This window comes from Chrysemys picta, chromosome 6 (assembly GCF_011386835.1).
Source record: "Chrysemys picta bellii isolate R12L10 chromosome 6, ASM1138683v2, whole genome shotgun sequence".
Lineage (NCBI taxonomy): Eukaryota > Metazoa > Chordata > Testudines > Emydidae > Chrysemys > Chrysemys picta.
The window spans coordinates 34,030,028-34,042,379 of NC_088796.1; the positions used below are offsets into that span (position 1 = coordinate 34,030,028).

At 39.4% G+C, this 12,352-nt stretch overlaps 1 protein-coding gene across 1 annotated transcript; it reads right to left on the reverse strand.

The window, feature by feature from the left end:
• Nucleotides 1-208: 208 nt before the first annotated feature.
• Nucleotides 209-10,717, reverse strand: ESM1 (endothelial cell specific molecule 1). Its single transcript, XM_005300853.4, has 3 exons — nucleotides 10,189-10,717; nucleotides 4,020-4,175; nucleotides 209-2,674 (listed from the first exon to the last, which is right to left on the reverse strand). The coding sequence occupies exons 1-3, from the start codon at nucleotides 10,487-10,489 to the stop codon at nucleotides 2,574-2,576; spliced, it is 558 nt and encodes a 185-aa protein (XP_005300910.1). The 5' UTR covers nucleotides 10,490-10,717; the 3' UTR covers nucleotides 209-2,573.
• Nucleotides 10,718-12,352: the final 1,635 nt, after the last annotated feature.

Sequence of the window (12,352 nt, forward strand, 5' to 3'; positions counted from 1 at the left end):
AAAATGAGGGGAAAACATTTTGTAAAATATTTACAAACTCCTCCCCCTGCCTATTTTCTCACTGGAATTGAACCCTCAGAGTTTATATAATCTGTGTGGATCTGAAAGAAGAATTTTGGCCATAATATGCAATTTATTTGCTGCACCCGCAGTAGCTGTGACATCATCATCAATTTTACAGTCTGATTCATGGACAGACACAAAAGACTGGTTTATAGGGGATTTATTGAACAATAATAAACATATACTTTTTTAAAACCAACCAGCTTATTAGATTTACATTCAAGAATCCATAATGTCATTCATGACACTGTAGGAAATAAAAAAAAAAAAACATGTAAGTATTTAAAACATTTAAATAACTTTCTCTGGCCCAATAAAGAATATGGCTCTGACCCTGTTCCCATTGAAGTCAATGTAGAAATTGTCACTGACATCAGTAGCCGCAGGATCAGCCCTTATGCTTGTAAATGTTTCAAACCAATACAGCATTTTACAGAGGTACTGTTTGTGCTACTGTAGTTGTGATTGTGACAGCACTTCCATTAAAATCCCTACTTCAATCATAACAATTCAGCCCAATCTAAAAGGTGTTATATGCCAGCCATGGTATTCTGTTTCTTTTTCTGACTGTTGTAGCTAGAGTCTATTTAACCACTTTTAATTGGTAGACATTCCCTGTTGTTACATATTTTTTGTTCTTTAAGGGCCTAATGCAAAATCCATTGTAGTCAATGGAAAGACTCGGGTTTACTTTAATAGGCTGTGATCAGTCCCTAATAGCCCTGAAACAATTATGGGTTTCTTTATTGGATTCTTTTACATATGTTTTCAGATCCTGCACCAAATTGCCATCACTATGGCCTGCACCTTCTCCCACTGAAGTTAATAACAAAACTATCATTAATTTCAATGGAAACCAGACTGGGTTTCCAATGAGACCGATTTATTTTATGAGCCAGATCCTCAGATATGTAAATCAAAGTAGCTCCTTTGACTTAAACAGAGCTAGATTAATTTACACTATCTAAGAATCTGTCTCTTTTTCTTTTTTTAAGTAAAACCACAAAGTATTGATTTTTACAAATGGGTTTCTGCCACACAGGCAGTAATGGCTATTATATAAGTAGGACTTAAGGTGTGCCTATATAAACATTATGATGTTTTATGCCATATTGATACATAACCAAATATGGATTGACTGAGTAACTGGCCACTTCTACAACCTCTTAAGGGGATAATGGGGATGAAGGATTAGGCACTAAGAAGGGGATGAAGAATTAGGTACTAAGGTACCTTAATGTCTCCAGAATCTCTGACATGGATTATTTATAATGCACATTTATGCTGATACTCCAGTACTCCTTCAGGTCTATTGCAGGTTATTGAACACAAAAACCACCCTTGGGAATATATTTTAACATTGTATGTGTTTTTACATAATGCCAGGTAAGTAATGCACATTGTATACGTTCAAATGATGAGTTTAAAGCGGCGGTTTTCAAACTTCATTTCACCACGACCAGGGCCGGCTCCAGGGTTTTGGCCGCCCCAAGCAGCCAAAACAAAAACAAACAAACAAACAAACAAAAAAGCCGCGATCGCAATCGCGATCTGCAGCAGCAATTCGGCGGGAGGTCCTTCACTCCCAGGCGGAGTGAGGGACCATCCGCCGAATTGCCGCCGAATACCTGGACGTGCCGCCCCTGTCCGGAGCGGCCGCCCCAAGCACCTGCTTGACAAGCTGGTGCCTGGAGCCGGCCCTGACCAGGACCCCCTTCTGACAACAAAATTACTATGTGACTGGAGGGGGGGCCAGGGGGTTGGAGCCCGAGCCCCACCACCCTGCGTGGGGGATTAAGGGGCCAGAGCCCGAGTCCCGATGCCCCCAGTGGGGTGGAGCTCAGGTTTGGGCTTCAGCCCCGGGTCCCAGCAAGTCTAATGCATTAAAATGGGGTTGCAACCCACTTTGGGGTCCCAACCAACAGTTTGAGAACCGCTTGCTTAAAGTAATGTTTACATCTTGTTAATTGTCACAAAACTAACAAAAGCCAGAATATTCAAAGTTAAGGTTGATTTATTGAATTCACACCGTTGTGCCCTTTACATTAGTATTATTCTTGCTGGTGTGACTCAAGGACATCAGTTTTTAACTTTGCATTTCCAAGCTTTTGTCAACTTGCATCACCCTAACATTGGCTCCACGTCAGCAGCTTTTACTTACATAAAATGTCCATTGAATTCAACAGGAATTTCCTTGCACGGGGAATGCAGGAACTGTTCAAATGCCAGTGGGGGGAGGTGTTGGTTTTCAATATTACTATACATTCAACAATCCATAATACATTTTAGTGTTCAAATACTTATCAAAACAAGTATCAAAAATCATATGAACTGTACAGTCTATTTTGTAAGTAAACATTTTTTCTGACGATGCACACAATCACAATTGGTCTTCAGAGGTTACATTTTCATATGCTATAGATGTACTTTGTTTTTAAAGTGTGTTGTTGCATATTCAATAATGTGTGAGAAATGCGGTCATTTGAAAGTCCTACCAATGTAAGTAAATATCAGCGAGGATTTAACCATTTCATTACTGGAGAGCTAATTACTTTCTCTTTGACAAATTCCTCCTTTACAGAGTTACCATCCCCCGATGCCATGTCATTCTCTGAAAGTTAAAAACAAAAATTAATATCACATAAATTGGGTTAAATACAATGTTTTTTATACATCTATATCTCTAGGCTGGAAAACACTTTTTTGAAAAATCTCTGTTGATAATCCATGTTATTAGTCTACCTGTTTGCCTCCAGCGTCATCTAGTTACATTATTTCCCCAAAATGATAGCCTGTAAGAAATGTGATCTAATAAGCACAGGACTGAGAAGCAGGAGATCTAGGTTCAATTCTCAGCTCTGGCCCAGACTTCTTGTGTGAGCTTGGGCAAGTTGCTTAACCTCTCCGTGTCTTGATAACAACAACCGGGGCTAGATCATCAGCTGATGAAAATAGGTGAATTTATACTGGTCACATTAGCTGTAGATTTGGCCCACAGTATGTACCTGGCTCATGAAGACTCATTAATATTAAGCAAAGTCCTTTGGGATCCTCATATGAACTACTATGAAATATGTTTCTGTCATTAATTGGTCTGTCTCAAGTGGTGAGTGAATATTAGAGGTTTCAAGGTCTGGGTGAAACCCTGGACACATTAAAGCCAATGATAAAGCTCCCATTTACTTCAAACTTTGGGTCTGCAAAACATTTGGTGAGAAAACAGATGAGAGAACAGAATAGGTGAGAAAACAGAAATGGAAAGCTCATGAGAACAGGGTATCTCAAAGATACATCTCTCCATCCTCCCACCAAATACACCCAGATCCCCAGTAAATCTTTAAAACTCTGGAAACATCTGATGTATGTAGGTTTAGCTAGATGTATAATCTTTAAATAGAATAAATGCCTGTAACTATAAAAAAAATCATTTTCAATTTACAATCTCAGTTAATTTATTATTTCAAAGTAGTTTTCCCATGTGATGAGCAACTAAGCTAATTTGATGCAAAACGCAGTTTTCTGTAGAATTAAAGAACATGTAAAGTTCACTAAAGCGTGGTCTTCACTGGGAAAAAAGGTGATTTTATTACCATGTGTCAGCTAACACGTGTGGACAAGGCTATTATAATTTTCACACGTTAGCTGAGAAGGTAAACCTGACCTACACCTTCCCCCCACAATTTACCTTAACCTGCTTATACATGCTAAAACTACAAACTTCCTTTTCCAAACTAGGATTTAAACACATTTTATTTACACCCTGTTTTCCTAATGTGGATGCACCTATATGTAATTCTTTGTCTATAACAAGCTTAGTAAAACATTACTGTGAGCTCTCAGTGGGGAAAAATAAAACCTGCATTATTACTTATTTGCATAGCACCGTCTGTGTACACATACACAATATACAATGTGCTGGTTGAGCAACTAAAATGAAGTGCCCCATCAAGTCTTACCTGTATGTGAAATTAACTTTCGTCTGTTTGGTGGCTTTGAAGCAGAAAGTTGGAAAAACGGGAACTTCAAACACTTTCCAGTTACTCTGTCGCATATACCAGACTGGCAGTTACAAGTTTTTCTGCATTCCATTCCATAGGTACCATAAGGACACTCTGAAAGAAGACAAATTCAAAAGCCTTATCTACCAAAGTAATCCCAAAAGGTGCAGTTCCTATTCTATGCTGGTTCTTTTACTGCACTCATCACTGCAGTATCTGAATGCCTTCTATAGTGGTTTGCTATTAGTTTTCTTAATATCTTGTCTGCATATGTTCTTAAAAGTAAAAGAACTTTCATTGGGATTTAAGCATGCTGAAATGCCAACTTTTGTTTCAAATAGTTTCCACTTATTATTGATTATAATTATTCTTTAATTTCCATTATACATCTTTCATCCCCAATAGTATGTGCAATAATCACAAATGTATTTAAAAATTGATCCTGATTAACATTTCCCTGAAGCACTTGTAGCATTATACTGCAAATTATAGACAATGTAAATGTTGAGCATAAGTATGCAATTATACGGGATGTATAGTTAAAAATATATGCAGATCTGATGGTTTCTTTAATCCAATTCACACAAATAATCTCCCTTAACAACAGGAATACTTCTTAAAGTTTCTTAAACTTACAGTCCAGGCTCAATATTAATTTATGTAAATTTATAATTAATTTGTATTAAGGACAACAGAACCTTCCTATCAGCCTCCACTGAAGCTGCCAAATCCTGCCTTAAGGAGCTATCCAGCATGGTAAACCTCTTCATCAATCCTGAGTGCCTACAACCCACAAGAAAACCCAGCACCAAGTGCTGTGAAGAATGATCATATTACTTTGTTGAAAAGCTCACGCTCATTTGGGAAGGCTTCTTAAACGGCATGTATCTGCTCCCTCTATGCCAGCCAACAAAGAGCCCCTTGCATGTCCAGAGTGCAGAACATTCACTTCTAAAGAAGTACTGGACACTGTATAGGAATCTCAGTGCAAGACTTGTGAATCTGACCCATGCCCTTCCTGCCTTCTGAAAGACAGCCATGAGCAACTGGTGCCAACACCTCATTCAGAGATGGAATCTTCCTTTCCTCCTTTCAACATGCAATAGTTTGCAATTCATCCTTCAGCTACTTTCATTAGTCTGGAATTTATCCCCAAGAAATATCAAAGTTAGTATTCGTTGTGGGGAGGAGCTGAGATGACTCAGTTTGGACAGCTTCTCCTGGGTTCTGATATGAAATTATACAAGGAAATATGTAGTAATGTAAAGATCCTAAATTGTCAATATTTAAAGTCAAACATTTTATTTCAAAATCCAGATACAAGATGGCTCTATCTAGACCTTTAACAACATTTGAGAAGCTCACCCAGGAGCAAGCTGGAACAAAAGGTTTAATTGGTAAGATATGTAAAATTTTGATTGGAAAAGATGTTAAGAAAATAACCCAGATGAAAAGATGGGTGAGGGATTTATGTGGGACAGGGGAGATTCATCTGCAATATGAGTAGCTCAGAAAAATTTTATAAATTACTGCATAGATGGCATTTGACTCCAATAAATATCCAGCATATTTTTGCTTCTAGGGAAATGCTCTGTTGGAGGGGTTGTGGGGAAAGGGCAAGATACTTGCACATGTGGTGGTTATGTCCAGAAAGAAGGTTTTGGAAGGAAATTATTGAAGAGATTCATCTTATGACAAAATGTCAGCTTCCTAGAGATCCCCTGACCTGCTTGCTTAATGCTCTGGAAAAGGATCAACATTTTAAACAGAACAACAAATTAATTTATTTTTGATAGCTAGCAGCAACACTTTGTATTGCACTTTTTTGAAAATATGTGACTTCTCTTATGGAATTGTCATATAGTAAAATAGGGACTGTCCTTGTGATGGACCAAATGTGAAAGTGACAAAAAGAGGACAGGTATTTAGAAATTTGCTCACCCCTTTTTAGCATATTCAGAGGAGGGCTCCCCCAGACAAGAAGTCAGGATCTTTAGACACATTCTTCTAACATTAATTTGATCCTGAATAAGTAATAAATAATGTCTGATGCAGTATGATTTATTGTAAGTTTGCCTTATTAAAAAGTTTTTTAAAAAAAGAAAAAGAAACTCACCTTGGATACATTCAAGTATCAGAGGGGTAGCCGTGTTAGTCTGAGTCTGTAAAAAGCAACAGAGGGTCCTGTGGTACCTTTGATGCTAACAGAAGTATAGGGAGCATAAGCTTTCGTGGGTAAGAACCTCACTTCTTCAGATGCAAGTCACTTGCATCTGAAGAAGTGAGGTTCTTACCCACAAAAGCTTATGCTCCCTATACTTCTGTTAGTCTCAAAGGTGCCACAGGACCCTCTGTTGCTTTTTTCTTGGATACATTGTTTCTAACCAACTACCACCCTACATTAAGCCTCCCATTTATGAGCAATCTTACAGACAAGCTAACCAAAGGCCAACGACTAGCTCATCTAATCACTGAGTCAAGTACAAGTCTCGAGTCTTATCTTCAAGGGGCTCAATGGCCTGGGCCCAGCATATCTAAAAGATTGCCTAATGCTCCAGGACAATCTCAGGCACAATGGAACTTTCTATGGTAAGGGAAAGGCTCATCTGTATAAGAGACAGAGCTTTCCCAGGGGTCAGTCTGAGACTGTGGAACAAACTCCCACAGCACATAAAGACCATCACAAACCTTGCCACCTTCTGCTCCAAGTGCAAGACACACTTCTTCAACCTGCCTTCTCTAGCATAAACAGTGTGACAGATATGGCAGTTTCCTGCAATATTCCTGAAAGACCTCATGGTATTGAGTTTACGTATTACTGTGGGTCAGGATTGTATGTAACTTCTTGATGGGGGAGATGTGACAAATATTACAACCCCATGAAGTATCTTAAAGCTCCACCATGAAGTATCTTAAAGGTCCATGGTTTTAAATAAATGGCTTGTATAACTGTGTTCTGCTGCATTGCGGGAGGGCTACCACAGTTCCTCCAGGAACTAAAAACAGTGGGTGATGATTAAAGCAAATCAGCCATGTTGTAATCCCCACACACAGAGGAACCATCTCTGGGGAGGCTTGCATATACTAGTTCAAACTAGATTCTCCAGAGGCCAACAGAGAAAGAAAGGACTTTTGGAGAAATGACTGAGTTTAAATGGACTCAGGGCCTTCTTTCTGATTGAGTAAATGAACAGGACCTTCTGTCCAAAGGGTGGGCTCCAATCCTTTGAGGGAGGAGTTGGAAAGACTGCAGCCAACTGAAGCCCCATAAGACTGATGGGTGACCTCTGGTAAGCTTTTGGCAGGATATAGGACCTTCGATTGTTTTTAATATGTTTTCTCTATAATGCTTTCACCTTAAAAATAAATGTGCTTGCTTATAAAGAGCTGTGTAGTAACGTATAAGTGCTAGCAATTACAGCTGTTCATAACCTTCAAAGAGAAAGCAAAGTGCAGATGTTGGCCTTTTTAGGCAGTCTGGCTTGCTGGAAATATTACAGTGTAGGTAGGAAACTATGCAGCCTGGGACAAACCCTGGTCAGGAGAGAGAGAGACATGGGTCTCTACCCAAGAGAGCTGACAGCTGAGGAGCCAGGAGCCTAGTGTGGGTGTCCTTGGTGGATCACTGAGGGCGAATACAGTGCAGGTGCCTTGAACTGTGACACACACATAGCAGTGTACAATTAAAACAACAATAAAACCCCACCAAAAGCAAACACTGCTCACACAATTCTCATCTAAGGGAGAAGATGAAGGAAAGAATAAACACGTGACAGATGTTAGGCGTATTGCTTAATGCACTACTGGAAGGTGTTCAGATACTGCAGTGATGAGGGAGGTATAGGAGTTTATATAGAATAGAAATAGAATATAATAATAAACACACACAAGTCCATATGGGAATAATCTATGAGTTTATCAATTTTTTGTCCAGGTTTTAAAGGACTGAGAAATTGGAGTAATTTTTTCTGTTAACTGTTAGAATTTTATGTACAATAAAGCCTGATCCTGCTGCCACTGAAGTCAATTGCAAAACTCTCATTGACTTCAATGGGAGCAGGACTTCACTATGACAAAAATAACAAAAATATTAAAATGATAGTTCCCAATAAAAGGGCAAAGCATCAGATCTCTGGACTGTTTATTCTAATTTGGTATTAAAATAGTAATAATAATGAGACCATGTACTGACATAACACTTTTCATCTAAGGATCTCCAAGAACTTTACAAAGACTGATTAACACTTTGAAATCTTGAACAAGTGACTTAACCTCAGATTACCAGTTTGTAAAGTGAGTCAATGACACAGTTTAGGACAGAACCCAGGAATCCTGATACCCATGATATATTTTAAATATTTAAATCCCCCCGTCTGCTAGGAGTATGCTCTGCTACCAAACCTACAAATAGTCATAGATACAATAACTGCTCAGCACTATACTTTCCATATTAAAATTCACAGATGGCTAAAAGGAGACTGTACTAAGTCAGAGGATGGGATGAAGGAGAAAAAAGTGCATTAGGAATGAGACTGATAAAACATCGCACAAAGGAATTTATGTGAAAAGAGCTCCTGAGTATTGTTATAAAACTAAGGATGAAATCATGACTCTTTTGAAGTCAACTGGAGCATTTTCATTGGTTTCAGTGGGGCCAAGATTTCACCCTGAGTTTTCTACATATTCTTGCAGCAGCATAACCTCATCCTGCTCCAGAGATTCAGAACTCCTGTTACTCAGCATTTCTTTTAACCCATTCTTAAATGTACAATTACAAAGAACTTTTCATGAGCAAGCAAAAGTATATACTTGTTTTAAGTATTTTTTGTATAAATTATAGATGGTATTTTGCACTACAATACAATCAATAAACTACAAATCAAATAGTATCAACCAACTCAATAACATACATTTTTACAGTTGACTGCACCTAAACTAGGATCTTTAGACCATAAAATTATAGTCCATGAAAATAAAACTGGGTCAAGAATCATTTAAAGATGAAGGGCTTCCTCCTCAAGCATGCATGTGAGTAACTTTGCCTGTGTGTTACATGTATGTATTATATGTGAATCCATTTACATGTGTTTTTGCAGGATCTGGCCCTAACCCGTTTCTTTCTCAGCACATTCACAGACATCTGACAACCACCTAGATTTCTTAAGTTTTGTGGATGTTATTTCAGAAGAGAGTCTGTATCTACAAATTTAACTGGCAAAGGAATTCATGGTAGACATTGACTCACTGCATTTGTGCCCTATTCAGTTATTTATTTATTTTATTTGGAATTTGTACATCATCATTTTCTGTAGTTTAATACTTTTTCTCCTTTAAGAAAATCTCCTATTTAATGTGACTGGAGTATGTATTTGATGAAGGGATGCCATCCTGCTCTGTGCTTAAGGAAATCAATGTGCAGGTTCCACGGGGAAAATGTTATCGCATATTGATCATTCAGATGATTTTAATATCCCAGGGCCATTTCATTCCTGGTATAACCTTACTGAAACCAGTGAAATTACATCAATGATGAATTTGGCCCCTGAGGTCATGCTATCAGACTGTGTAAACTCAGGGCCCTCATACCTGTAGTATCTGAGTACCTCATACATGCTAATGAATTAATCCTCACAATATCCCGGTGAGGTAAAGTAGTACTATTATTCCCATTTTATTGGTGAAGACTTTAAGCCCCGATCCTGCAAGTTACAATGCATGGGGGAACCTCTGTGTCTGTGCAAAGCCCAGTGGGCTCCATGCAGATGCAGAGATCCACTAGCATCGATCTTCTTGCAGGACTAGGGCTTTTATAATTTGTCCAGGTTTGCACAGCCAATCAATGGCAGTGCCAAGACTAGTACCCAGGTCTTCCAAGTTTCAAGCCACCAAAATATTTCTTCACAAATCTCCCAATCCAATTTGAAGAGATATTTTCATTTTAAATACCCTTAAACAGCGGAAATAGAAGCTCTTTTAATATGAGAGGCTATTTTTCCACTCTCCTCTTTGCAAAGGATAATATTATTGTTTGAAATGAAAAAATCCCACTTTTAAATTTTAACTTTCTGCAAGCAGAATGCCAGCAGTAAATTTAGATAGTAGATGCATGCAAGTGAATATTGTTTACCTTTGCAGATACCAAATTCATCACCAAAGTCATCCTCCTCAGTGTAAAACTGGCACTTCAGCCCAGGCCCACATTTGACACCATCCATACCTGAGACAGTGCGGTAGCAAGTCTCCCCCAAGGCTGCTGCACAGACTCTGCAGCAGCCACAGTCATCAAGCACTGTTCGCTTACAGCGCAAAGTACTTTTACACACATTACTGTCACAAGGTTCGGGGCAATCTACTGCATATTTTGCACTCCAAGCAGTTCCGATGTGCACTGGTACCAGGAGGATGGTGAAAAACAGGAAGCTCTTCATGTCTCACAGTGATAAATGCTCAGTTCCAAAGAGCAGGTTTAACGTTCAGGCTTGTGGTTTTATGCTGAAGGAAGCGGCAATAAGGAATCCAAAGTAGTAGCTGCACATCAGCCTACAAGTTTATGAGCTTTATACGGTGTGTTGCCCACATGCTTCACCGTCGTCAATTTCCTCAGTCCGACAGTGCTGTCCTCCTGCCAGCCTCCCTTGTTTTAGTTTGTGAAATCCAGGATGAAGGTTGGATTAGCACTCTGCTGCCATCCAGGAATTGAAAAGCCTGAGCTGATGTAATCTGTTATGTTTAGTTGGTTGTTTTGCATGAGGACTAAAAACGCTCTCACATCCGTCTCAAATGCTCAAGGACGTCTGCCAAAAACAAAAAACAAAAAAATTCAGTAGGTTACATACCTTCTTTCAGGACAGGAATTGTTCTGACGCTGAACATATCACTTACAGAACCGCTTTGTCCTACAAATAGTGTTCATGAGGCCAGGTGAAAAATCATGTCCAACTGTATCAGTGCTGAAGGAAGCTCATTTTAAAAAATAAGTCCTTGCTTTCTCCTCAATAAGTAAATGAATGGCTACTTTAAAGAAGAAAATGTGATTATGCCATTTAGCTAACATAAGAGCAAAAAAATGCGATTGATACTTTTGTTGCTTTGCACTGAACAGGATACTCATAAAAACAAAAGATCAGTTTCATCAGCATTTAGTTAGATATATTTTTCATTCAAAGAGATCAATGCTAAACCTACTAAATGAGTCAGACAGAAGTCAGGACATTATAGGTCCCACTCCAGAAACTTCAGAAAATGATCAATTTCCTAAAATTACCTAAAAATCACAGGGAAAAGCTCAGCCTCTCACCATCACTGTCTACACAGGCCCAAAGTGATTCTCCTCCCACCTACTCCAGTTTCACACTGATCTCACTTCAACAACTTAGGCAGTGTTACTCCTGAGTCCCGCCAGGGTAGCTGATAGGAGAATTAGGCCCAAAGTCCTTACTCCTCCCCAGTTTGAGGTTTATTCCAACTGTCAGAGCCATGACAAGAAATGGCAAACAGGCCAGCAACTCAGTAAAACAGATGAGTCAGAGAGATAGAAACGTTTTGATGCAAAGGAAAAATCTCCAGAAGAGTTAAAAATCAATATAATCACTAAACAAATCTCTAAGGCCCAAATCCTGCTGCCATCAAAGTTAATAGGAACAGGATCAAGCCCTAAATCTGTATGTGGCTACCTATCCTTCTATGTTGTTAACCTTGCCTTCTCTAACAAACATATAGCAACATGTGGGCGTGGGGATAAATATAACAAAAATTCCAAACCAAAACACTCCAGTACACATACTTCTCCCCCCTGGAGAGATGGTGAGAGAACAAACACACGACAGCTGTTAGTCACATTGCTTAAGCCCAGGGCTGGCCTTACCATGAGGCGAACTGAGGGGGCCGCCTCAGGTGCCAGACTATGGAGGGGCGCTACTGGGACCCAGAGTGTAGTGTCTGCTGCTGGTGTATATGTATTCTGTCTGCTCTAGATGCACAGAGATGGTGGAGTGCTGTGCTGGAGGAAGGAGGGCACAAGAGACATAGCAGGCAGGCAGAAGAAAAGGTGAGAGGGAATAACAGAAAGCAGCAGAAGCTGTAGGGAGAGAGAGGAGGAGGAGCCTCTTATGTAGCACCCTCAGGAGCCTGGACTGATTAACACCAGCTTCTCAGGGAGCTTCCTGTTTCCTCCCGCTTCCCTGAACCCACTTGAGGAAAATAGGCGATCAACTGAAGTAGTAGGAGCCAGTTAGGCCCTTAAGACACTGATATCTTCCCTCACTCAGGCCCTGCTACCAGCCTGCTTATTT

What these genes read in the sequence shown, in the direction of transcription:
- ESM1 (XM_005300853.4), bottom strand. Translation starts at nt 10,489, where the DNA reads ATGAAGAGCTTCCTGTTTTTCACCATCCTCCTGGTACCAGTGCACATC. An exon ending in TGAATTTGGTATCTGCAAAG is followed by an intron (nt 4,176 to 10,188) that starts GTAAACAATATT and finishes GTCTTCTTTCAG; the next exon opens with AGTGTCCTTATGGTACCTAT. An exon ending in AAAGTTAATTTCACATACAG is followed by an intron (nt 2,675 to 4,019) that starts GTAAGACTTGAT and finishes TTTAACTTTCAG; the next exon opens with AGAATGACATGGCATCGGGG.